We start from the raw sequence: 27,451 nt of genomic DNA on the forward strand, positions 1-27,451 counted from the left end.
CTCGTTACGACCACCCTTCAATCCAGCAGTGGTGGCCATGCTTTCACATTATAGGAAAAAGTACCAGCCTATCCCGTGGTCCAGGCCACCAGAGAGGCCTACTTTACCGAGAGTGTGCAAGCACGGCCAATGCTACTGGATCGTCGGGTGGTCGTAACCATGGAAACCAGAAGTGTATAATGTGATGGAAAAATGAATCAAGTCAGCAAAGGAGGCAATATGGACAATCACAATACACTAGTAAGTGCCTTGTATTAACTTTCTCTACAGGAAAAATGCCATTTGCTGAAGTGAGACAACCCCTTTAAGTAAATGGGGCTAAACTGCAATACCACACATAACCTGTGAACAGGTGTGGCACTGTTTTTTGATATTGGGCAACCATGTAGAACCTCTGTAACTTAAAATCCCATTAAAATGTTGTGTGTGTTAAATATATGTAAAGCAAGCAGGTAGACATTTCTACGCTTCAGCAGTTCAGCCATCACCTGCCTTCAACGAAAAGCCCAATCCTTAACCTCAATCCCCCCTTCAAGGTAGAAAGGTTTTGCTGCTGTAAGCAATCTAAGGGAAAACGCTCAACTCCCAAGATGCCAGCGTGGTATTCATAACGGCAAATTCACAAGGAAGGCATTTTTTTTTTTTTTGCACATGAGAAGAAAAAGAATGAACAGACCATTTTTGAAGACATAGCCACAAGTTTTGCTGTCCCCATCCATCCCGTAGTGAGACTCGCCTAACAAAGGGCATATTTAGTTCACCGGTGCTCTCATAAATGCGTTTAAAGGATAGTGATGAACAATAGAAAACAGGAATTATTTATGGTCTCCAAAAACAATAGAAATCTACTGGCTTTGAAGCATCGGTGGCTGAGCCTCACGACATAACACAGTAGCTCCAGCAGGTACAAGAGGACAAGGTCAAAGCAAAGATGGGAACAATACAGTCATGTCAAAGGGTCTGTGGTTCTCACTGCTGGATTCGGCATCTCAATGCCAGACGCACTCTCAGAAAGGGCGGTAGAGCCCAAAAGTTTTTTTTGCTTCAGTCTTAATTCATCTTACCAATTATTGGCCAAGAAACTGCATATATATTCACCTAAGTTACGACCCAGCCAAACTAATATTCCTGTTTTGTAACATGGCATAAGCTGTGAGCGTACAAAAGGCGATGGGGGTAGTAGGAGTTCATGAAATGAGGACTCGAAGAGGAGGCACAACATCCCCACAGACTGAATACGGGAGATGCTCTAATGTTATGGAAAGATTTTAAAAGCAAAATTAAAAAGCTATAAAAAAAAAAAAAAAAAAAAAAAAAAAAAAAAAAAGCAGCCCTCACAAAAAAAACCTGGGGTCGGAGGGCAGCTGTGGAAAGCTCGCAGTCCCAGCCCTTGAACGTCTGAACTCCAACAGTCCTCCATGGAGATCGGGAACTTCTCTCCAGCCCTATAAATTAAGGTAAAATTCCAATAGGGAAACACATCCGCAGGGAGGGCAAGTCTGTTTATGCTCCCTGCTCCTCACAGGATACGGGAGACAGAAAGCTCAGTCTGGCCACGTGGCAAAGGAGAGTAGGGTGGCAACACACACAATGTCGGGGAGGTAAAGATAGAAACCTCCTCTCTCAGCCCCTCCCCCACCAGAGTCTCTCATGCGATGAGGAAGAGGCGAGAGCGGCTCCAGATCAAAAGTGGATTATCTGTACAAGAGCTGTGTTTTAGGATTGCTTCAGGCGCTTGCGAGGAGGGCCCAGGAACGGGCACTGAGCTGATGCCAAGGAACGGTATGCTTCCGCCACCAGGTGTGGATGGGAGACCACCATAGACTTCCATCCTGACGTCTCCATGACATCAGATGCATGGCTGCAGGAAAAGAAAAGGAAAAAACACATGAGGCAGATGGTATGGGAGAGTCACAAGCCCTTGGAAAGTACATAGGACTTGGCCAGGGCACCAACTTTCATGTCCACCTTTGAACACCATTTTGTCTGTAGGTCCATCATTTCATGCAGAGTAGTTTATTAATCTATATTATTTAGGGGTAAGGAAGCTTCAAGTTTGCTGCATAGCAATAGAGGTAAATAATCCAATTCTGGCTTCCTGCAGCCACCACTAGAGGGAGTACAATTCTATTACCGAGTTCAAAGTATAAATGGTATGCAATGAGCTCTAATCTTCCCCTAGTGGTGGCTGCAGGAACACAGAATTTTATCAAGAAAGGGAGAAACACATGAGATCGAGATGGCCTATACGTGGGATCTGCATGTGCATTAATGCTAATTCCCTGACCGCACTAGTACTTGCCCTCTGAAACAATACCAACCTGGCAATGACCGCATGTGGACACTACGGCAGGGCCGCACCATGCACAGTTACCCATGAGATGTGAACTTTTGGTGACAGAGCTCTCTAAATAGACAATTACAGTCTGAGAACTACTTCATATTTGTGAACTATGTACAGGGAGAAAAAAAAAAAATTGCTCACTAGTTGATAAAGTCCACGGCCTGAGTCTTGAGCTGGTCGGCGCTGTGTAAGTCGGCCAAAATCAGAATCTCGGCAGCGTTCTCCACAGACAGATTGCTGCACAGAGCTTCCTCGCACATCACCTTCAGACGTTCCAGAGCATACTAGGAGCAGAAGTCACAATTAGTTTAGAACCTTCTAACACCGCAAGGTTTAAAGTGAATGTTCACCTTTTATTACCATGTTGTTCCTAGGTCCAACATCTGTGCCAATTTGAGCTCCTTTACTCTGAAACAGACCTCCCAACCTCCTGAATAAACCTTTACAGTTTAAAGGCTTTGGCTACCTGCAGTCACCACTGGAGGGAGCTTAGTGCATACTGAATTTTTTATAGGGTTCGAAGTATAAAGAGTATGCAGCAAGCTCCCCCTAGTGGTGGCTGCAGAAGAAACTATAATGTCTGTAAAGGGGGAGTTCGAGCTGTGCATTGGTAAAATGAATCATGACGGCCATAAAGATTAAAAAACATTCAGCACAAAATTGTGGATCTCTTCAAGAGTGGAAATTTCCTTTAAATGAAACAACACAGTTATCAAAGCAACATCTTACACCACATGTGGTTCAGCGTACATGTTATATTGCCACATAGATCATCAGAACTGCTCCATTTCAAGCAGTGTCATTGTAATAAGGCAAGATCAGTAAATGGAAACATTCTGGTTCATAGCCAAAGATTAAAAAAACCTCTGCACAGACCTAATACTTTGCACAGCTGAATGTTTGCTACAGTGTATTCAGTCTACACAATCCTTTCTTCTGGTCTGACAACCTGCTACAATGGACCAGTGCAGGTAAGATGTCTCAGCCTTGAGGCCAGGTTCTAGACTGGACACAACTGTAGAAAACCCTCAACTGTGAAAAGTATTAGGCCTATTGCACACGACCGTATGGCTTTTTCAGTGTTTTGCGGTCCGTCTTTCACGGATCCGTTGTTCCGTTTTTTGTTTCCGTTTCTGTTCCGTTTTTCCGTATGGCATATACAGTATACAGTAATTACATAGATAAAATTGGGCTGGGCATAACATTTTCAATAGATGGTTCAGCAAAAAACGGAACGGAAACGGAAGACATACGGATGCATTTCCGTATGTGTTCAGTTTTTTTGCGGACCCATTGACTTGTATGGAGCCACAGAACGTGATTTGTGGGCAATAATAGGACATGTTCTATGTTAGAACGGAACGGAAAAGTGGAAATACGGAAACGGAATGCATACGGAGTACATTCAGTTTTTTTTGCGGAACCATTGAAATGAATGGTTCCGTATACGGAACGCAAAAAACGGCCAGTAAACGGGGAAAAAAAAAACGGCCGTGTGCAGGAGGCCTTAGGCTGAGTTCACACGGGCGAGATTTCCGCGCGGGTGCAATGCGGGAGGTGAACGCATTGCACCCGCGCTGAATCCAAACCTATTCACTTCTATGGGGCTGTGCACATGAGCGGTGATTTTCACGCATCACTTGTGCGTTGCGTGAAAATCGCAGCATGCTCTATATTGTGCGTTTATCACGCAACGCAGGCCCCATAGAAGTGAATGGGGCTGAGTGAAAATCGCAAGCATCCGCAATCAAGTGCGGATGCGGTGCGATTTTCACGCATGGTTGCTAAGTTGACAGTCTATTCACTGTATTATTTTCCCTTATAACATGGTTATAAGGGAAAATAATAGCATTCTTTAATACAGAATGCATAGTAGGTGGTCAATTGAGGGTTAAAAAAAATAAATAAAATTAACTCGCCTTCTCCTCTTGATCGCGTAGCTGCCGGTCTCTTCTTACTCCTTTAATCATGAGCTGCCGGCTAAAGGACCTGTGGTGACGTCATATCACATGGTCCAATCACATGATCCATCACCGTGGTGATGGACCATGTGATCTGACGTCACCACAGGTCCTTTAGCCGGCAGCTCATGATTAAAGAAGTAAGAAGAGACCGGCAGCTACGCGATCAAGAGGAGAAGGTGAGTTAATAATTTTTAATTTTTTAACCCTCAATTGACCACCTACTAAGCATTCTGTATTAAAGAATGCTATTATTTTCCCTTATAACCATGTTATAAGGGAAAATAATACAATCTACACAACACGGAACCCAAACCTGAACTTCTGTGAAGAAGTTCAGGTCTGGGTACCACAGTCAGTTTATCACGCGCGTGCAAAACGCATTGCACCCGCGCGATAAAAACGGAACGCAACCGCAGTCAAAACTGATTGCAATTGGGTAACTACTCGTGCGGGTTTGCCGCAACGCATCCGGACCTTATCCGGACATGCTTGTGTGAACTCAGCCTTAGGTCTGTGCAGATTTTCATCCTCAAACAGTAAACAAGAAAGTTCCTGTTCACTGACAGCAAGCAGACATCCTGTAGAACAGAGATGCCCAACTTGTGTCCTCCAGCTGTTGCACAACTACAGCTCCCAGCATGCCCTGATAGCTGTAGGCTGTCCAGGCATGATGGAACTTGGAAAGCCCATTTAATTCTGTTCCTAGAGGAGTAAGCAGAAGTTGCTGTGTCCCCGATTCATTATGAGACTTGCAGGCTGATCCTAGAAGTATGTGAGGGAATTGCTATTTATGCAAAGTTAAGAAGCCATGGGCTCGGTGTCCCACCATTTACTCTTGTACACCACAGACCACTTTAGAGCTCTGGCTACGAGAAGGAAGGACTGTGGACTGTGCTGTCTGGATCCGATAATCCGGTCGGTGAATAAAGAGAAGGTATTGGTATACCAAGAAGATAGCCAATAATACGTTTTTCACTCATTATTGCTATTCATTATGTGGTGCGATACCAGCATCTCCTAGCACAGTTGGATCAAAGTGGACCGTGTCATGTTCCTTTCACCTTGTATATAGCTGGTTAAAGGGGCTATCTAAACCTGAAAATCCCACCCACAATGCCCAGGCCCCTCATACAGACTATTCTTACCTGGTACCTGGCACCTGGGTCCTTCCAGATCCCTCCACGGCCATCGTTGCATCTCCCCGGCGTGCAGATGATAACATCTGTTGACGGGTTGGGGGGGTGCAGCCCTTAGCAGGCCTTGAGTCACGTGTGATGTCAAACGTGATGCAAGGGGGCAGGGGGTGCAGCCAATAGGAGGCCACGACGGTCTGTCCTCCTTGCATCACATTTGACGTCACGCGTGATGGATGCTTTGATCTGCACGCTGGGGAGATGCAACGAAGGCAGTGGAGGGATCTGGCAGGACACAGGTGTGAAGGAGCAGGTAAGTATTCTCTGTATGAGGGGTCTGGGCATTGTGGGTGGGTTTTTCAGGTTTGACTAATCCCTTTAATGTGCCCCCTTTACTAGGTTAGGGTTTGCTATATTAGATATAAGGAGTTGTATTGGGTTACAATACAGAGGATCACTGTCGGGGGGTGTACAGGGCACCGAGTGTATGAGGACACTAGAGTAGATAAATGGGGGTGCACTGGATTTTTGTGTTGAGGGCTACAATACAGTGGGTGCCTAGGGATGTACGGAGGACAAAAGTAGAGTGCAGTGGAAGTACTTTATGCTTGGTTGGCACCATCATTGTTGGGGGCATGGTTTTGTGGCACCAAGCAATGCAAAAGGCACTATCTGTACACAACCCCCCGATGGACCGTTCACAACTCAGTACTGAGTAGATCAATAGATAAAATGAAAAAATGCTCCGGCACCCAAGGACGTTCTGTGCAAAAAATCCCGGTCTTTATTTATTCTTCACCAAAATACAGGTACAGACAGCAACAGTGACACGAGGACCCCACTGCTCCCCACGATCAAGCCAGTGAGCTGGCTGTAACCTTTTTCTATTATACTACTGAGTAGATCAACACTGGACCTCTCTGAGGTAGTCTACACCTGGTTAGAGCGCTCTTCATGCATTCACAGCTCATGAAAGGTTTGTCTCAGACAGGCTGTCTCTTTATATATATAAAATATTGGTTTTACAGCGAGTGTGCGGCGTCCCTGTGGCTTTCTAAAGACGGCTGGAAGTCTTCTCCTCAAAGAGCTGTAATTACTACAACTTTGTTGCATTATTGACACGGGCGCTGAAACCGTCTGTAGCTAAAATACATTCTCCTTTACGATCCCTCCTCTTATTTATAACCCTGTGGCATCAAAGACATAACGCCTCTCGTTTTATGACTCCGTGCGCCAGGATCAATCACCTACGCACTAAGCGAGATACAAACACCGGGATCTTGTGGTGTGTTACTTCCGCCTGACAACTGTGAAGCATCAGCGTGCTGACAAGGTGAGACAGTCGGAGGTTTTCAACCCAGTTCCCGTGGTTGGATTTGACTGTACGTCGGAACTGCTGTGTTCTCACTAAAGGACATACAGTTGTGTCCAGGAGATGACGCAGGAGCTGAGTGGGTGTCAGCTGGAAGACGTAACCCGGATCTCGACCATTTGACCCTTAGATCAGGGATGGCAAACTTGTGGCCCACCAGCTATTGCAAAACTTCAACTTCCATCATGCCTGAACATCCTATAGCTATCAGGGCATGCTGAGAGTTGTAGTTTTGCAAAAGCTAGAGGGCCACAAGTTAGGCTGCATTATCTAGGTGGCACCTCATCACACTCCGCCAATAGCAACCAATTAACGTGTTGCTGCCAGGAGCCTATAAATGTCTCAACAGATTGCCTGTCAGTTTTCCACTGACAGGCAGGTCGCATTGTGAAGTCTCCTAGTGACTAAAATAATAATTAAAAGGGGTTTGTCCCATTAAGACATCATATCTCCTGTCCAAAGGATAGGGCATAAGCATCAGATTGGCAGGAGTCTGACCGCTTGGACATGAGAACAGGGGGCCATGATCCCATGTTTTAATGGAGCAGCAGACACGTATGCAGTTTTACTGCTCTATACAACTTTACGAGACTGCTGGAAATAGCCAAGCGGTTGTACTCGACCATTCACCACAGAGCTGAATAGAGCGGCAGATAAGCATGAACGTCTGCCGCTCCATTCATATGGGGAAACATAGTCCCCCGTTCACATGATCGTCAGGGCCCCAGCAGTCAAATCCCCACCGAACAGAAGCTTATCCCTTATCTTGTGGATAGGGTATGAGTTGACATAATGGGACAACCATTTCAAATCTCGTTTAAAAAATACACCCTTATGGTATCGCCACAATCACAAGTATAAAAAAAAGTCTCAAATTAGCTGAAAAAAAATAAATAAAAATAATATCATAAATAATAATAATAATACAAAATTGTTTTTTTTTCATTCCCTCTAATAAAATAAAATTTTAATTAATAAGTTGTATTGTACTTGTACCCCAATATGGTGCCATTGAAAAAAATGCTACTTATCTCCGGCAAGACGCAAGCCCATGCAGCTCTTTCGACAACAAAAAAAAATTTTTTTAAAAAAAAGGGGGGGAAAAAACTCCTTTGGTCCTGAATACCAAGCTAGGCCCAGTCCTCACTTATTTCCCAAAATGCACTGAAAATCCATCCATCAGAAGCCTCCATTGAACAGCCCTGCACACAGCAAGGAAAACTAGCGCATGCTCAGTGTTCACTGGAGGCCGCTGAGAGATCACGTCACATGACCGTCCTTCAGCGTCCATGTTGGGACCAGAATGCTGCACAGCCATGGACTAAGCAGTGGGGCGGCCGTTTTTGAAAGCAGCGCAGATGTTCTCCATACGTTATATTAGAAAATTACTTTCACATTCTGGAATATAACGAAAGAGTGGCCAACCACTTGAGGGTTAATTGCCATGCATTTAAAAGGGCGGTCCTGTCCCAAATTATTTAAACTGGGGTTGTCCCGATGAAACAACCCCTTTTTAATGTAATTGTGAAAAAAGAACACACAACACCAGAGGATTACTAAAACCTAGGGCTCATTCACGGAACAAATCCATTTTTGCGCAAAACACAGATACCAGACACGTGACTTCTGCATTTTGCGGAATGGAACATCCTCCTCCATGATAGAAATGCCTATTCTTGTCCGCAAACACGCATGTTCTATCTTTTTCGCGGCGCTCCAGAACGGACCTACAACACAATGTGCAGTCCGCATTTTTTGAGGCTCCATCGAAATGAATGGGTTCGCATCTGATCCGCAAAATTGCAGAACGAATGCGCAAAGAAATATACGGTCATGAGAATGGGCAAAGGAAAAGTGTAGCATTTTTTTTCCGTACCAACCAATCAAATCCCAGAGCTTGTTTTTCAGAAGCCATTTTGAAAAAGAAAGATGCAATATGATTGGCTGATCTGGGCACTGCTTTTCCTTGGCACAAGTGATAATAAATCTCCCCAATGTCTTACGGTTAGGAAGTAGAGAGCCTGCTCTAATCAGCCCAGCTCTGCCGCCTTAGCTTTCAGAGGCTCGATAAATGAGAGGTCCATGTAGCAAATCAAACAATAACGCAGTGTCAGATATCACCGGTTATACCCCGGAGGCTGGTGGAGGAGCGGGCCCGGCTGTCTGTTATTCCCGACTGGCGAGATTGTGGAGGATTACGAGCACGGACAGGAAGAACATTTCTTCTGCTGTGCTTATAAAATGCTTACAAGGAGATGATTCACAAAATGGAAAAAAATAATAAAACTTGTACTTCTACTTGCGGTTGAAGCAGTGAAGATTTGTGCTTATAGGCTGGATTGTCACAGAGCGGGAGGATTCACGTTTATTCTGGCCAGGAGTTAACCATTTAAATCATCCACAACCAGTGAAAACCAGTAAAGCTTGGATAATCTGTCCCTGACCTGGCATGTCACTATACAGAAGCTGATCACAAGGAACCACATGCGGAATGGGCGACATCTATTAGTATCCTTCTCCTGCAGGGAAATGTGCAGACCTATGTGACTGGTAGGGGGTTTCTGCTGCGACATTAGCTCACCGGCAGGGCCATTTAAATGGCACAATCCGCTAGGGACCCCCATATGCATGGTACCATCCATCCAGGCTGTCCACCACTTTATACGCATTGTGCCACCGAGGATGTCCGCCTCCCCCCCATATGCACTACGCCCATCCATGGTGTCCACCTCCTGCCTATATTCACTACATCGAATATAAGTAAGCCACCCTTCCCACACACAGCGCTATCCTGGGTGTTACCTCCCCTTCCCACCTTCCATACACCCCAAGCACATAGTTATCCATAGTGCCTCCCCCCACGCACGGTGCCATCCAGAATGTGCCCCTTCCAACTAGAGTTCTTGTAACCTGGTGGGATACTAAAACACTCATTTGTTTGGTTCCCTGTATAATTATACTTCATTAATAAATCTGCCAGAGCTGGTGATAATCATACCTTGTCTGCAGCAGCCAGGAGATCATCAGCCATCTTGTCAAGGTTGGATGCTTTCCCAGTGTATATAAAGCACATCATTTCCTTGAAGACATCTGGCTCCACATCTTTAATCTCCACACGATTCTAGGTTTGAAAAACACATGGTAAATATTCCAAATCTTATTCATGTAGGATCGTCCGTTATCCCACTCGTCATCGCCAAGCGGACAGAAAAAATACCTTATAGCAACATGAATGACGGAAACCAGAAAGTCCACAGTGCTTGGCCAGTATGAATTACGCTGGGCAGAGCTGTCGGGCTGGCCATATACTGTACCTAGGATAACGGCCGGCATAAATTAACACTGCTAATCCCCTATTACAAGGAGCACTAAACCTCATACAACTGCTAATATCATCCACGGGTATTTATGAAGATTATTCGGAACTCTCCCTAGCAGGAGCTGATAACAGGGAAGGATCGCTTACTTTACACGGCAATGAAAGCCAAAAAGCAATTCCAAGAAATCAAGACTTAGCGCAGGGGAGAAGCAGACATCTTGTTCTCATGTTACAGAGCAGTGAGGAGGTCACAGGTGGCGGCAGAGGAAGGGAAGCGCTATTTATCACGACCTGTACCGTGATAACGAGGGGTGAAGATTAACAGCACTGGCAGCAGACAGGCAAGGGGCCCCCTCAACAGTACAGGGCAGCAATGCCCAGCTGTTCCGTTCTGCAAAATACAGAATGCACACGGACGACATCCGTATTTTTGGGCGATCCGTTTTTTGCGGACCGCAAAATACAAACGGTCGTGTGCAGGAGGCCTGACTGAGAAGGCAGCTCCTGCCACTTCCTATGCATCGTCAGCAGCAGCGGGCAACCAGTGAGGCCAGTAATGTATTTTTTTTGTTTAACCCATTTTGACCCGTATCTATAAAAATGCTATACCGTTAGACAACCCTTTTAAATTGCCCACCATATGATCTTATCTCTTATCCATTGGACAGGGGATAAGTATATGATTGGTAGGGGTCTGACTGCTGGGATCCCCACTGATCTCAAAAACAAGGTTCCAGAGTCCCAGGAGTGAATGGGGTGGTAGTCAAGCATGCACACTGCTCAACCATTCAACTCAGCCTGGGATGCAGAGAAGTAGAGTACAGCCCCTGGCTATCTCCGTCATGGTGGGACAACCCCATTAAGCGATAAAGTGCGTGGACATGCCACCCCCTGTAGAACAAAGACCATTCTTTGCCTCACAAATAATGGTACTGTTGCAATAAGATAAAATATAGGGCTAAATGGACACTTCTATCAGAAAGTTAATATTCATAGGAAACATTTTTTAAAGAATATTTGACTGGTTTTCTTGAAAATTTAATACAAAAAAATGGTCCTGTAGCAGTCAACACAAAAAAGCAAAAACTTCTAGATAGCTAATCCATTATTTAGTTCATTGCTACTTTGAGAGGAAGATGTTATCTGCTAGTATAATAGTAGATTGCAGAATTGGGAGGACATATCTTTTGTTTTTGGTTAGGCCTTGATAAAGATGTCCACAGGAGAATATTGCACTTATCAGTGCAATGTGTGATGCTCTAATTGAGTCAGTCATCCCCCCCCCCCCCTCTGGCCGCAGTGAGTCTGGGTGAAAAATGGACAGGAAGTAGAATACATAGAATGATTTCAAAAAACGATATAAAAAAAAAACCATTGACCAACTTTCTGGTGAAAAAATAAATAAAATGCACTGTATTTTTTGCCCTGTAAGACGCACTGGGCAAAGATGGGGGGGGGGGGGGGGGGGGGGGGGGGGAGAGAATGTTAGTGTGTCTTATGGGGGGAATACTAATAAGCACTTCCCCCTGGCTCTGTATTCACCGTTTCCTGGCGTTTCTCAGCCGCTCGCTCCGCTGTGACTGCGTCGGGTCACAGCACAGCGCACAGCAGGAAGAACAAGAAGAGCGCTGGATGACAGGAGCAGCATCCGGGGCAGGAGGGGTAAGTGAATTCTTTTTTTTTTTTCGTCTTCTCTGAGCATGGGTTTCTGAATTGGGGATCTGATCGGAGGTCTGAATGGGGGTCTTTTCACATTGGGGGCCTGCTCGGTGGTCTGATCTGAGGTCTAGTGAAAAACATTTTCTCTTATTTTCCTCCTCTCAAACCTGGGTGGGTATGTAGTCTTATAGGATGAAAAATACAGTACATAGAATATATGCAAAGAGGCTGTTAATATGAGAAAAACATTTTTTTTATGATAGTGTTTACCAAATGGTGAAAACTGGTACCGCAAGCCAATGTAAACTGTGGATACTGAATTCACTCCAAAACAGCCTCCACTTAATGGGAAAAAATTTTACAGAAAGATATACTACAAAACAAAGCATTTTTTGCTCTTCTTCCGATTTGAATGACACCCAATTTCAGATGGACTTTGTTGTGGCCGAGAACACAGCCTATAACTAAATAATGCTAAAAGGTAAGTCAATACTGTACCTTCTTACTCTCTTCCATCTCGTGCTCGAACATGGCACTGAACACCGGAGAGCGGGCTACAGGAGGCAAAAAAAAACAGAAAAAATTTACAAAATGATCTTCAGCTTATCATCATCCATTATACATTCAATACACTGACTAAGCTAATTAACATAGGTGCAGTTCTACTTGGCCAAGCATGTCTGTGTATATCTGTATTAAGAAACCAGAAGGCTGATGCTTTGCCGAAGCCAAATTGATGACTCTTATTAGTTGCCCGTGTGAAGCCAGACTGAAGATATTCAGTGGCGGAAATCCAAGGCAGCTGAATTATTGGTTCCCTCATTTAGAAGCCGCAGCCATATCCAGATAGCTGCCCACCATCTCTTACATCCACACCCGCTTCAGAATTACGTCGCTTTCTGCATCATACAATTAAAGACTAAGGAGTGAATGTCACATCAATGCTGATCATCCTCTGTAGATGTAGAGGAGCAAAGAGTGAAAAAAATTAAATAAAATCGCCATAAAATAAAAGGTCAAGTGCAGTTACCTTTTACAACGTGCTTCCACCGATATGGCTAAAGGGAGTAGCTATGAACTATAAAATATCAATAGCATCTAATATTTAAAGTATAACTGTCGTATTATTATTTTTTGGAGTATTGGATTGTGGTGATTAATATCTCCTTGGTGGCCCTATTTCAACTTTTCACTGTGTATTCAATAACCCCTTAATTCCATATTTTTGTCCCCTGTACTGCCTACTTTTACCTGTGCTTAAAATAGGGTTGCTAGGCATGGTCCGTCTATCTGTTGAAGGACGGAGGACGCAGAAGCAGGCTGCGTGCAAGGTCCCATTACTGACAGCCAGGGACTGTAAGTAAATGATTAAAGCCAGGTCCTCCCCAGCAGCTGATAACAGTGCCTGGGCTGTGTGCACTTCTCCCTGTCCCTGCGCTTGGCAGACGCTCCCTCACTCAGCAGAGCTGGAGAATGCAGAGTGGAAGCAGCGCACAACAGGGAAGGGAGATCTGCCATCTGCTCAGTGTATAAATGAAAGCAACATTGTGCTGCAGGAGATTAACCCTTTAGGGGGGAGGGCTCTGTTTACTGACACTTTTGGGGGGCTATTGTTACTGGCTAGTGAGGGCAGGCGGGATTAGCCTCAGGGTGAGGGCAGTGGCGGCCATCTTAACTGAATAGTGAAATTGCAGTTTTATGCAGACTGGTTGCTAAGGGCTGAATCTTACTAAATATGGGGTACGTCAGTCTAATAGTAACTGATTCTGGAATATCATGTTATTAGTAACTACATATATGAAAATTGAAATTAGGGTCCAAGTGTGACAGTTATCCTTTAAAGGAAACCTGTCATCACTTTCTAAGCCTATTTATCCACTCACCTTTTCTAAAAAATACTTTTTAATACATTAATAATGATATTAAAATCAATTCTGAACGAACTATCAGTTCAGAGAAAAACCTAAAATAAATGTTCCTGCCATATATGTAAATGCCTTAGAGGAGTCCTGTCTCCTCCATGCTTCAGAGAAGAGTCCAGCGTTCTGACTCGGAGCCCAGCCACGCCCACTGTGAAGGAGCCCAGCACCGCCCCGCATCCTCCAAATCTCCTCCGTGCTCCCAGACGTCACAAAGCTAGAGCGCCGTAATCTCACGATGCGCTAGCTAGTGCATGCGCAGTTCGTTCCCCGAGGTTGATGCCGGCACACGGAAGGAACACTATGCCGACACTGCGCATGCGCTAGCTTGCACATTGCGAGATTACGGCACTCTAGCTTTGTGACGTCGGGGAGCAAGGAGGAGATTTGGAGGATGCGGGGCGGTGCTGGGCTCCTTCACAGTAGGCGTGGCTGGGCTCTGGAAATGTTAGTAACAGCTCCTTGGGCTTCTTACTTGCCCCATTAACATATATATAAAATCGTTTTTTTTTACACCATAAAAAGCACACAGAGCTATGGGGAATGGATATTGCGGATGTGCTAGCGGTGATCTAGCAGTTTATGTCCTCAGCTCTATACCGAAAATCCATGTGACAGGTTCCCTTTACAATGGAATATCTACAGCGGGACCGCTCCCCAAGAAATCCAACATCTTCTTGCCACTGGGTCAAGTTCTGGCAGTGCATACTAATAGCCAGCACCAGGTGATCTCCCCGTATGTACCCTACAGGACCCTTTGTAGTCACAGACTGGCTCCGGTACCTTTTGCTACGCTCGGGTGAATGCAGTGTAGGGTGACACTACCAATACCACAGGAGTGCCGAGACCTTATGTAGTCACTGATTGAGCGTGGTACCTGTTGCTAAGCAATGTTGTGAAACTAAAACTCCCAGAATGCATACTACTTTAGAGAAGTGAATGGAGCAAGCTGGGAGTTATAGTTTCCCAAAAGCTGGACTGCAGGAGGTTGCTGACCCTTGGTGTAGGGGGTGACAATGCCAGTATCATGAGAGCATTGGGATCCAAGGAAGTCACTGATTGGTCTAAGGTTTCGCAGTAGCAGGAAATTCTTCCAGCTGCTGTTCCGACAGATGAATAGCTTGAAGGAAGACATCGTATCTGGCATACCCGGAAAAGGCTGGAGCTCCGCCAGGCCCCATTGACTATAATGGGACTCAGTGGGGAACAGGACTGTTTCTGGGATTAGTGCCGGGATGCTGCCAGACAAACATCACTGCAAGCAGCCATTTTCTCCGGCCCAGATCCCTGACGAGTCCCATTATAGTCCACGGGCTCCGGTAGTATCCAAATATGCTGGATACAATGATAAACTAGCCTGAGCAGTGGAGACATGGTGAAAATATACAGAGGAAAAAAATCAGACAACTGCAGTGTTTCTCCAAAAATAAGACAGGGTCTTATATTGTTTTTTTTCTCCAAAAAAAGGGTTAGGGCTTATTATGGCTCCATGAGCAACAATCACACATTTATGTTTGAACAAAAAACCAGGGAGATCCGGCGCGAGAGATGACAGGGTGCTGATTGGTGGAGAAGGGGGAAGGAGCAGGACGTGCTCACCACCAATCAGCAGAGAGGAGAAGGACATCCTCCTGTTGCCTCATTGTTAGAACGTGAGTGCTGGCGGCAGTACAGGGTAGAGAAGCTGTCCAGGCCACCCAGCAATGTACCCGTATGGGAGATGGAAGCGCGGCTGCCGGCATAATTTTGCATTTAGTGAAGCCGCCAGCCGCGAAGTATGCGCAGGCTAGCGGCTTCACTGAAGGCTAAGTGCTGGCAGCCTGTGCTGCTTTAACTCCTGCCCGCCTCCGATCAGCTGGGAGAGCGGAGATTTCCGGCGCCGAGGTCCTGCCCGCCCTGGCAGCTCAGGAGCCATTAGTGAGCGCTCCTGAGCTGCTGAATCACCGACCCTTACATAAATATAAAATGTATCTAGGGCTTATTTTTGGAGTAGGGCTTATATTTAAGCCCTACTCCCAAAAAACTGCAAAATAGGGCTAGGTTTCATTTTCAGGGTAGGGCTTAATTTTGGGGAAACACTGTACTTACAGGGGCATCGGCAGCTGTAATTCGAGACTGACAAAATCCAGCCCCTACAGGAACACCGAAATCTTAGGTAATCACTGACTGGATGCAAGCAATGCTTTCTGCAATGTAACGTATAACAACCTCCATTTAGAAACTGTAGTCACCAACTGGATGTGGTGCCTGTTAAACCAACTACTTATGCAGTGTGTATGTATGTGTAATATATATTACATACACACACAGTATATAAAATCACAGTTACACTTTAAAGAGCATCTGTCAGCAAGATCAAACCTATTAAACAATGTACACTGCATGGTAGAGTTAATCGTACTGATTTAAAAATCACCCCGCTTATGATCTGTACAATGCACCGTTCCAGAGAAAATTGGATTTCTATTAATATGCTAATTAGCTAGTTGGAGTCGGCTAGAGCCCTTGGAGCACCAGTTTGTGAGCACCCCTGCAGCCTTAGCCACTCCCGCTTCCCCTGAGATATCCAGCCCTATCAATCCAGTGGCTGCAGGGGTGTTCACAAACTGGTGCTCCAAGAGCTCTGGCTGACCCCTCAGTGTTTCAAATATCTAAGTAAGAATGTTAAATCTCTATTAGTTTCCAAGAATTTAGCTTAAAGGGGTTATCCCATCTTAGACAATAGGGGCATATCGCTAGGATATGCCCCCCATTGCCTGATAGGTGCGGGTCACACCTCTGGGACCTGCACTTACAAGGAGAACGGAGTCGTGGAGAGTTGTGGCTGGAGGACCCCGGGTTTCCCGGGGTCCGTCCACCACCAGGCACAGCTCCCCGCCTCTCCCATTGAAGTGACTGGGAGCGCACCGCGCATGCGCGGCCACCGCTCCCATTAATTTCTATGGGGCCGACGGAAATAGCAGAGCCAGCGCTCAACTATTTTCGGCGGCTCCATAGAAATGAATGAAGGGCGCCTGCACATGCGCAGTGCGCCCTCCTCAAGTTTCTCCGTTCGGTTCTCCTTGTAGGTGCAGGTCCCAGAGGTAGGACCTGCACCTATCAGACAATGGGGGCATATCCTAGCGATATGCCCCCATTGTCTAAGATGTGATAACCTCTTTAAATTAGTGTTTATGACCTGTCAGGGAACCAGAGATAAGGGCTACAAATCAAACTGTCAAAGTAGACCTCCCACAGAATTCAGAGAGAAGCTAAAGTAACAGTCAGCAGCAGATGCAGGGAAATTAAAAGCTGCAGAACACAGTGTTGACAAATTTTAATAAAGATCAACGGCAAAAATTATTTTGAGTACAAAATAAGTAAAATGCAAAAAAAATTTCCCCCAAAATTGTCGATACCCTGTAAAAGAAGTTTACCATACATGGTCAGGTTCCTCAACAATATTATTATTATTGGTGGCCTCTCAGACACATGGTTGCTCTAAATTCTTAGTCAAGGGAGAATATCCTTACATAAAACCGATATTAGCATATATATATATATATACATATATATATATATATATATATATATATATATATATATATATATATATATATACACACACACACACATATATATACATACACACATACATACATACATACATACATACCAGTTTGTGGTACTGCACTCCATTTCTGCAACTATACTACCATTCAGTTATATTGACCCTATTACAGAGATGCCTTTTGTATAATCTTCTAGATCAATCAATCATAAAAAGCCATCAACGCATATAGAGATGTCTTTTCAAATTATACACAAGCCTATAAATATTCAGAAGAGTCCAGATCAGCAAAGCCACACTTTGGCCATGTTCACAAAGTGAAAACCTCCCATATGGATTTTGGCACATCGTTTTCCTCACTAAAATCCACACAGATTTCACCTCCTACTGAAACGGTTTTCAGTGGGAACCTGCATTGTAGTTCATACTGCACTGTAGTGTGGACTGAAAATCTGCATTACCGCAAAAAAAGAAAAAAAGCAACATGTTCATTTATGGTGGGGATTCCACTTGGAAATTCCCAGTGGAATCAATGGGGGGGGGGGGGGGGGGGGTGTTTAAAAACCACATACAAATCTGCATCCTTATGACATACCCCATTCTCCCACTGTTCATAATTTAGGTTGCTGTACAACCCCATGATGATTAATTTCAGTTCCTAGGTGTTATGGAAGCATTACAGCTTCCTGAAACCAGTCAAACAAATCAATTTCCCCACTAAATATACACAAAGAAAGTTGTTAAAGGGAACCGGTCATCTGGTTTGGGGCCACTTAACTACCAGCATGCCTTTATACAGCTGGGGTTGAGGGTCCTAAACTTGCCCATAGCAAACCCATTCGCTTGAAGCTAGTAAGGGCAAGGGCACAGAGTCGCTGGACCCGTGTACGGTACACCTCGCTTCAATGCACATGTACTACACATCAAGCACATGGGTAGTGATGCAAGGTGTATTATCACTGGCTTCATTGGTGCATTGTGCATGCCTCGCTGGAGAAGAACCCTGGACTATTCTCACAGCAAGGCCTCATGCACACGACCGTTCCGTTTTTTGCGGTCCGCAAAACACGAAAGCCGCCTGTGTATCTTTCACAATTTGCGGAACGGAACAGGCGGCCCATTGTAGAAATGCCTATTCTTGTCCGCAAAACGGACAAGAATAGGACAGGTTATATTTAGTTGCGGGGCCACGGAATGGAGCAACGGATGCGGACAGCACTCAGTTTGCTGTCCGCATCTTTTGCGGCCCAATTGAACAGAATGGGTCCGTACCCGAGCCACAAAAACTGCGGCTCGGATGCGGACCAGAACAACGGTCGTTTTTTGGGGACAGATGGACATTTTTGGTATCCTAAAATCTAGCTATAACAGCAGGCTGGTGGTTTAGGCTGGGTTCACAACTGAGCGTTTTACAGCGCGTTCCTACGCGCTGTAAAACGCTCAACAGTCAAGAACCAATGATTCCCTATGGGAATGGTTCTCACCTGAGCGTTTTACAGCGCGTACGAACGCGCTGTAAAACGCCCTACGCCCCAAGAAGTACAGGAGCTTCTTTGGGGCGTATGGTCACGCGTTCCCGTACATAGACTACCGGGAACACGCGACAATGGGCGTTTGCTTGTTTCGGAGCCGCGTATGTGAGACGCCTGATAAAATCGTGCATACAGAGCTCAACAAGGTACGCTCATGTGTGAACCCAGCGTTAGTGTCCTTAAAAGGGTTTGCCGAGATACTGATAACCTATCCTTAGGATAGGTCATCAGTATATGATCAGTGGGGGTCCAACACCTGGGATCCCTACCAATCAGCTGTTTGAGAAGGCCCCGACGCTCCTGTGATAGCCACGGCCTTCTCGCAGCTTACCAAGTACAGCACTGTACACTGTATGGTGGCTGTGCTTGGTATCACGCTCATCTCCTTCTCTTCATACAGCTGATAAGCAGAGATCCAGGGTGTCGGACCCCCACCGATCAGATACTGATGACCTATCCCGAGGATAGGTCACCAGTATCAAAATATCAGAAAACCCCTTTAGCGTACCGGAGTTTAAAAAAACGGCTGTGCTTCTAACAGTGAAGGAACAGTTATGTTTGGGCTTCCCTAAAGTCTCTTTAAGCCATATTATTCCCTGTTTCAGCTGCACTGCCAGATGCATTTCTCTCAGAAGTAGGGGGGCATATCCTTTCTGCCAGCCCTATACTACTGTGGTGTCCTTTCCTTTACTTCCCACTATGTTTGTTTTCAGCTCCGAAACTTGCAAAACAGATAAGGAGTGGAGATCACAATTACAGAAAGGCAGGAGGTTCCTGTGAATTCAGAAGCTGTGTAGAAGCAGTTCTTTAATCAGGCTCACGATCTCAGCTAGCTCCGAAACCCCCCATTTCCTCTCAGCCGTCTTTGGTGTCTCTTATCAGCCTGATAACTGGCAGTGGACTGAAACTTAGGTGAAAGTGATACCCCTTAGTGGCCATTACTTTATAGCCTTTTTTCAGGGGGATGCAGGCAGCTTTTTTTAAATAAAAGGGATATAGAAATTTGCTAGTTACACCATTATCTATTCAATGAAATTGTGCAAAAGTAAAGTAACTCTAAACCAAGTGAAAGGTTCCCTTTAATAATCTTATACCACCATTTTTTAAACTGCGGCAGGATAAGCTGGGTGACAACCAACATGAGAGCCCCCACTGCAGTTGTCATCCAGCTTGTCTTGGCTCTTGAAGGGTGAACGTGCCTTGTTATATAGTTATACAGGAGCTTTGCCATTCAGAAGCCTGAGAAAGCTGGATTATGACCACTACAGGTCATTCTGACCTGTGGAGCATACTAAAGCTCTTCCAAAACTTGACAACCATTGTAGGTAAGTCGATAAACTCAGAGCGACTTTCGCTCTACCTGTGAATCATTCCACTCTACATTTACAAGCTGTTCCAACCCCCACATTATTACTGCAGAAAGGAATAAACCACATTTTTTTGTGTTTGTCACAGAACATAAAGTGAAGGCTGGGATTATTTGTAGTTTTAAAGGCACAAGTTCGCTGTGACATTGAACTCTCAGTGGAGATCAATATTACAATGGTGTTCACAATGTCGTGCCATTAACGCGTTTCAGGGTCCTTGGCAATACCCACAGCTCCAGCAGAGCACAGACAGAGAGAAATAACACGCTGATGGCCGACATCAGCTCTTATGATGACTCACTTGTAAAGTTTGTGAAACCACAAACTGGGATTAAAAAACAAGTTGGGAATTTCCTTAGAGCAGAAGTAACCAGACAACTTCACAGCAAAGCGAAGAGCGAACTTCCGCCTGCTCATAATCTGCTCCCCTACTAATAAAACCAGATAGTAACATTTTTTCTAAGCGGTTTTTATTTTCTGATTGCAGATTCTTTTATCTATTTACTGAACATGATTATGGGGGCGGCCATCTTGACTGAGCTGTTCTTAACAGCATTTAGAGTTATGCCACCATGGGCCATAGACAAGGGACGGGCCTCACTGACTTTTATGGGAGAGTTTTCTAGGCATGCAGAGGTCAGGAGGGAGTAGATAAGCTGTCATATCACCTATTGTGAATGGTGGATGCTGATATATATATATATATATATATATATATATATATATAAAAATAATGTGATATCTGTCATTGTTATCCCACCTGCCATAATGGGATGACTGCTTAAAACTGATCTGTAAAGAGCAGGAAGTGGCGACAATTATTTTGGTTAGTGGCCAATGAAAAAATATGGCAGGATTTCAGGATAAAAAAAAAAAAAAAAAATAATAATAATAATAATAATAATAATAATAATAATCAAAATTGTGAAATATATATATATATATATATATATATATTTTTTTTTTTTATTATTTATTTATTTTTTTTATTTTAAACAAAAAAAAACGACTCAAACAATAGGCCACTTTCTGTTCATCCACTTGTGGAGTAACCACATGGAGGGTGTAAAGAGAGTTTCCAGGATGGAGCCGTTTGTACTCCGCACATAGATTTTGCATGAGGTAGAGGTGGTCTGTGGTGTGACATTGCTGCATGGAGACAAGGACCAATAACCCTTCTTTTACAAATATGTATACAGTGAAATTATGATCCTGAAAAATCGGATACAGAACAGAACCACAGTAACAATCAGGACATTCCTCTGATTAAAACGACATTACAGGGAGTGCAGAATTATTAGGCAAGTTGTATTTTTGAGGATTAATTTTATTATTGAACAACAACCATGTTCTCAATGAACCCAAAAAACTCATTAATATCAAAGCTGAATATTTTTGGAAGTAGTTTTTAGTTTGTTTTTAGTTTTAGCTATTTTAGGGGGATATCTGTGTGTGCAGGTGACTATTACTGTGCATAATTATTAGGCAACTTAACAAAAAACAAATATATACCCATTTCAATTATTTATTTTTACCAGTGAAACCAATATAACATCTCAACATTCACAAATATACATTTCTGACATTCAAAAACAAAACAAAAACAAATCAGTGACCAATATAGCCACCTTTTTTTGCAAGGACACTCAAAAGCCTGCCATCCATGGATTCTGTCAGTGTTTTGATCTGTTCACCATCAACATTGCGTGCAGCAGCAACCACAGCCTCCCAGACACTGTTCAGAGAGGTGTACTGTTTTCCCTCCTTGTAAATCTCACATTTGATGATGGACCACAGGTTCTCAATGGGGTTCAGATCAGGTGAACAAGGAGGCCATGTCATTAGATTTTCTTCTTTTATACCCTTTCTTGCCAGCCACGCTGTGGAGTACTTGGGCGCGTGTGATGGAGCATTGTCCTGCATGAAAATCATGTTTTTCTTGAAGGATGCAGACTTCTTCCTGTACCACTGCTTGAAGAAGGTGTCTTCCAGAAACTGGCAGTAGGACTGGGAGTTGAGCTTGACTCCATCCTCAACCCGAAAAGGCCCCACAAGCTCATCTTTGATGATACCAGCCCAAACCAGTACTCCACCTCGCTGGCGTCTGAGTCGGACTGGAGCTCTCTGCCCTTTACCAATCCAGCCACGGGCCCATCAAGACTCACTCTCATTTCATCAGTCCATAAAACCTTAGAAAAATCAGTCTTGAGATATTTCTTGTGTGTCTTGTTCAGTGGTGGTCGTCTTTCAGCCTTTCTTACCTTGGCCATGTCTCTGAGTATTGCACACCTTGTGCTTTTGGGCACTACAGTGATGTTGCAGCTCTGAAATATGGCCAAACTGGTGGCAAGTGGCATCTTGGCAGCTGCACGCTTGACTTTTCTCAGTTCATGGGCAGTTATTTTGCGCCTTGGTTTTTCCACACGCTTCTTGCGACCCTGTTGACTATTTTGAATGAAACGCTTGATTGTTCGATGATCACGCTTCAGAAGCTTTGCAATTTTAAGAGTGCTGCATGCCTCTGAAAGATATCTCACTATTTTTGACTTTTCTGAGCCTGTCAAGTCCTTCTTTTGACCCATTTTGCCAAAGGAAAGGAAGTTGCCTAATAATTATGCACACCTAATATAGGGTGTTGATGTCATTAGACCACACCCCTTCTCATTACAGAGATGCACATCACCTAATATGCTTAATTGGTAGTAGGCTTTCGAGCCTATACAGCTTGGAGTAAGACAACATGCATAAAGAGGATGATGTGGTCAAAATACTCATTTGCCTAATAATTCTGCACGCAGTGTATTAGGTAAAAATTTCAATTTCAAGACCCATCCTAAGTATAGGCCTCTGCAAAACAAGGAGGGCAAGTCTGCCAGGACAGGGGCTGTGTGTACAGAGCTGCTCACCATTTTGGCTCATAGAGGGGATCTGGAGGGGGTGAGCCCCCACCCCCTCCCCCTCTATGATATCTATATGTCCTAATAAGTTATAAGGGCTGGGGTTGTCTTCATTAGACAACCACCTTTAAAAGGGGTTTCCACGACGTGTGCCTTCTCCTCATACAGCTGATCGGCAGGGGTGCCGGGTGCGAATCTGATATTGATGACTTATCCTGAGGATAGGTCATCAATATTAATAGCCTGGAAAACCCCTTTAAGGCATATGCCGATAGATGCAAGTCTTACCACTGGAATCATTCCCCTTCTCCCCCAATAGAGAGATCGAAGAGACAACCGGAGACTAAAGAGGTGTCCAGGCCCGTATGTAGCTCTCAACATTCAAGCTTATAGGTCCAACACAAAAAGCCATGTGCCACCTTGCCGGGGGTCTGGGATTCCCTGTTGTCCTGGGACCCCTACCCATCATATTTATGTCATATCCCTTTAAGCATCTTACAGGTATTAGATGGATCTTGAAATTCTAGACAATAAGCATATAATGCCCCACCACCACCTGTACTCAGGATATGCTAATCCCTCTCATGCCCACATTTCAAGACAATTCTCACCATAAAGTGATTAAAGCACCAGCTGCAAACTGCTACGATTCCAATGAAAATGATATTTTTATGGCCGATACACAGGTGCAACATTATACAGCTCCGGGACCAAGATTCAACGGGATTTTTTTCAGGCAAAAAATAAGATTTCTTATTTGTACTGCATTCTTATGTGACTATGCTGATAGTTTAGTAAACAGTAACAGCGCCACTCTTGTCCACAGGCTGTGTCTGGTAACGCAGCTCAGACCTTTAGAGGGGTTGTTTCGCAAAAAAGCTGGCATTGCTGGGGGGGGGGGGGGGGGTCTGGACCAAATGAATTCTTACAGGTGGCCATCCAAGTAATAAAAGGATGGCTCAAGTCTGAGAGAACAGGAGCTGCTCTACTAGAGTAGTCCTCCATTCTGAGTAAGGGCTCGTTCAGATGTTCATATGAGTGTGAACCCATTAATGTCAACGGAAAGATAGAGCAAGTCCTATTCTTGTCCGCGGACAAGAATAGTCTTTTTTTTATCATAGTGCCGACCATGTCAGTGTTTAGCGGATCCGCAGTTTGCGGACTGCAAGACAGTACGGCCATCTGAATGAGACTTGTCGAAGGGGTCCAAAGCATTTGATGTCCATATGCCTTAACAGGGCATATGGATAGGATTTGTCTTCATAAAATGCCTTTAACTTAAATGGCGATGAAATGTAATACCCAACACAGCCCAAAGACAAGAGTGGCGCTGTTCGTGAAAAAAAAAAAAAAAAAAAAAAAAAAAAAAAAAAAACAGCACACCTTGCTTTCTCATGCCATCCTTTAAGAAAGGATTCTTTACCTTTAAGTGGAGGCAGGAGGTTAGACACAGGTGGTGAAACCACTTTGCCAAGACTTTCTTTCGCTATTCCCCTTGGATCGAAACCCAAGAGGAAAAGTGAGAAAACACTCTGAGCACAAACATTCAGTAAATTAAAAAAATCTCTTCTCCTATTACAAGGGCTGCAAGCTGGCAACAGAACGAGATGAGCCACGCGGTATCAAGAGGGTGGGGCATCACGGCGCAACTAGGCATGGCTGCCACCCTGGGGACTAAGAAAGCTGGGTGACTGCCTGGCTGCCATATTGATTGTCACTCAGTTTCCAGAAAAACAGATTTAGATGACAGGGCCGGATTAAAACATTAGAAAACACAGATTTGACTCGGAGACATGAAAAGGAAAACCAAAAATGTGCTAATTCCAGTTGTACATAAAATCCCCTTCAGCGAGCCAAAAAAACATTACTCTCGGATACAGAAGGTCGCTGTCTATAACAATGCCATTCTGGCTCCTTGGAAAGACGGGCGACAACCCTCATCAGCATCTATAATGCTGTCACTAATGGGTGTCACTTTAGTCTGACAATGTCCCCTCCCCCCCCATATAAAATCCGCACCTCCTGATTATAAGCTTATAATTAATTACCTGCTATAAACAAAGGGCGACAAGCAGAACAAAGCGCAGGATCTGAGACCTCGCTGCCATCTAGCACTTATTTGTCTTTACAAACGTGGAATAATTTAGCACTGCGTAGAATTAATTGAAAGTAAATCAGACACCAAGCAATCCGATGCCAGGAACCCACACCGGGGAGGGGGGACATTGTGGAAGTTTTCTCAAGGGAGCAGCACCGAAAGACTCTGCAGTCATAATGCTTCATCTGGGTCACACAGACCGTACTGTAAATCTTACCATGATATTAACGGGACTGTCTACTTTAGTGGGCAAGTACCTCGTGAGATAGCTCATGCTGAGGAGGGGGTCCCCTCAAACAACAAACACCAGAAAACATCACAAAATACAAGTAATGTTCTTTTGGGATTAGATCCATAGACGTCACAAATATCCGAAGGAACGCAACGATTGACAGGCCCTCTGACCAGAGGTCTGTGAAAACAGCGGAAAATAGCTAAACAGCAAAGGGACCTGATCAGTGCTGGAATATCAAATATTCTGGATTATCAGACAGTCACAGAGAGTACATGAAACGCAGAGGACCTGCCAATACTCAGTGTTTTGGGAAATTCCAAATAGCTCTTCCCTAAACCATTCACTGCAATCCCAAATCACGTTGTATTGCTGATGGCGGTTTAAAGGAATGCTCCCAAAGCAGCTGTACAACTAGGCTGAGCGTACTGATTTACCTGTAATTTGCTGTCTTTATGGACTGGTCATGTCATATGAAGCAGCAGGAACTTCCCCTTTAATGGGATGTGTATTTTCATTAGCCTGCCTTGACATGGCTGCAAGGCAACTACCTGGTCTACCCAGGATCACACAATATGCACAGGGAATACAGGGAAGGAGGAGTAAAACTCTTCTCTAGTGACCTAAAAGAGACCGATCAGTTTACCTTTGATTGTGTGGGCAGAACATCCACTTGAATCTGTCAGAAGTTTTGAGCCATCAGCGCTATATGTTTGATGGGAAGGGCAGTTTAAGTCTACATGGGGTGATGGTCATGAACATTGCATGTCCAAGGGATACAACTTTTAACCCCACTGGCATTGCAATCGCAAATGACATGGAGGCCGTGCCTTTGTGTTCAGTGTCCAAAACTTCCCCCCCTGCTTTAAATGATGGCTGTGGCGCACTCCTGATTGGGCACTACAGTTGTCACTAAGAGCAGAGGGGTGGGATCAGTGTAGAGAGTGGAAGGCACTGAACACAAAAGGACTGCCTCTATGCCACTCGAGTCAGGGATAGGTAAAAAAAATAAAATAAAAAATCCATTCAGAATGCATTAAGGCAAAACGGATCCATTTTGGACCGCTTGTGAGACCCCTTAATGGAGCTCACAAACGGAAAGCCAAAACGCCAGTGTGAAAGTAGCCTAAAGGTTATGGCAGAAGATAAACCTTCTCAACAATGCTCCCCCCAAGGTGAGGTCCACCCCTCAAGATCCAGTGTATCTCCAATCAAGAACAACCACACCCCAAAATTTCCCCTTGGGCCCAAACAGACTAGTCCCCTCATCCGAAGGGAGAATTCCTCTTCTAGAAAACATTTCAGTTTACTCCACACGCACTTCCACAAAAACACCAGATTCTTCCAAACTCAAAACCCAGGAGAATTCCATTTCCCCACCACCTCACACTGTCAGGAATTCTTGTACCAGTCTTCCAACTGTCACAACCCAACCCGAGAACACTCAGATAGACTCCACCCTCAATCTGTCCACCTACTCCTCCTCAACTACTCATTCAGAGACTTTTTTAGCCCTACCACCAAACCTGTTAGACAGTGCTTTTTTTTTAGGAAAACTGTCACCCACTACCACTCCACAAAACCCCACACCCCAACCAGAAAAATCCTGTCCAGTATCCAACTTCTCAGTCCCTTCTTCACCACAACAGGCTCACCATCAAGGAAATCTCCCAATCAACAAAGTCTGAAAATCACACACTTCTTCACCCTCTATCATCCTCACGAAAAAGACAAAAAAACGATCTAGAGGATGCAGAGGAGGGAGATCTAGACGTGCCCAGAAAGAAAAAACAAAAACCCCTAAAAAAGTAGAGACACTTTCTGCCCCAATCATTACTGAACCAAATCATGTTTATAATAGGAATAATAAAATCTCTTCAAAAGATCCCACTGAGGAAGAAAAAGAAGAAAAAAAAAGGTATATTCAATCTTTCCAAATACAAGCTAAATCCTGATGAGGTAAAATTACTTAGCAAAGGCCTTTCTTTCTGCCCCACTAACAGGGCTCCAGATGGCGACCAAAACGGTCGCCAATGCGCCTTAAGATTTGCAGATAGCGACAAGA

At 44.5% G+C, this 27,451-nt stretch overlaps 1 protein-coding gene across 4 annotated transcripts in view; it reads right to left on the reverse strand.

The window, feature by feature from the left end:
• Positions 1–797: 797 nt before the first annotated feature.
• LOC121004436 (speckle type BTB/POZ protein) overlaps positions 798–27,451 on the reverse strand; it is a 44,905-nt gene continuing 18,251 nt past the window's right edge. For all 4 annotated transcript variants that reach the window (XM_040436648.1, XM_040436647.1, XM_040436646.1 and 1 more), the window contains exons 8-11: positions 12,290–12,345; positions 9,812–9,934; positions 2,486–2,628; positions 798–1,861 (exon numbers count right to left, since the gene is read on the reverse strand). In XM_040436648.1, the coding sequence (XP_040292582.1) occupies positions 1,717–1,861; positions 2,486–2,628; positions 9,812–9,934; positions 12,290–12,345 (467 nt within the window). In that variant the 3' untranslated portion in view covers positions 798–1,716. The remainder of the gene's footprint in view (positions 1,862–2,485; positions 2,629–9,811; positions 9,935–12,289; positions 12,346–27,451) is intronic.

The sequence above is a fragment of the Bufo bufo genome, chromosome 6 (genome assembly GCF_905171765.1).
Source record: "Bufo bufo chromosome 6, aBufBuf1.1, whole genome shotgun sequence".
Lineage (NCBI taxonomy): Eukaryota > Metazoa > Chordata > Amphibia > Anura > Bufonidae > Bufo > Bufo bufo.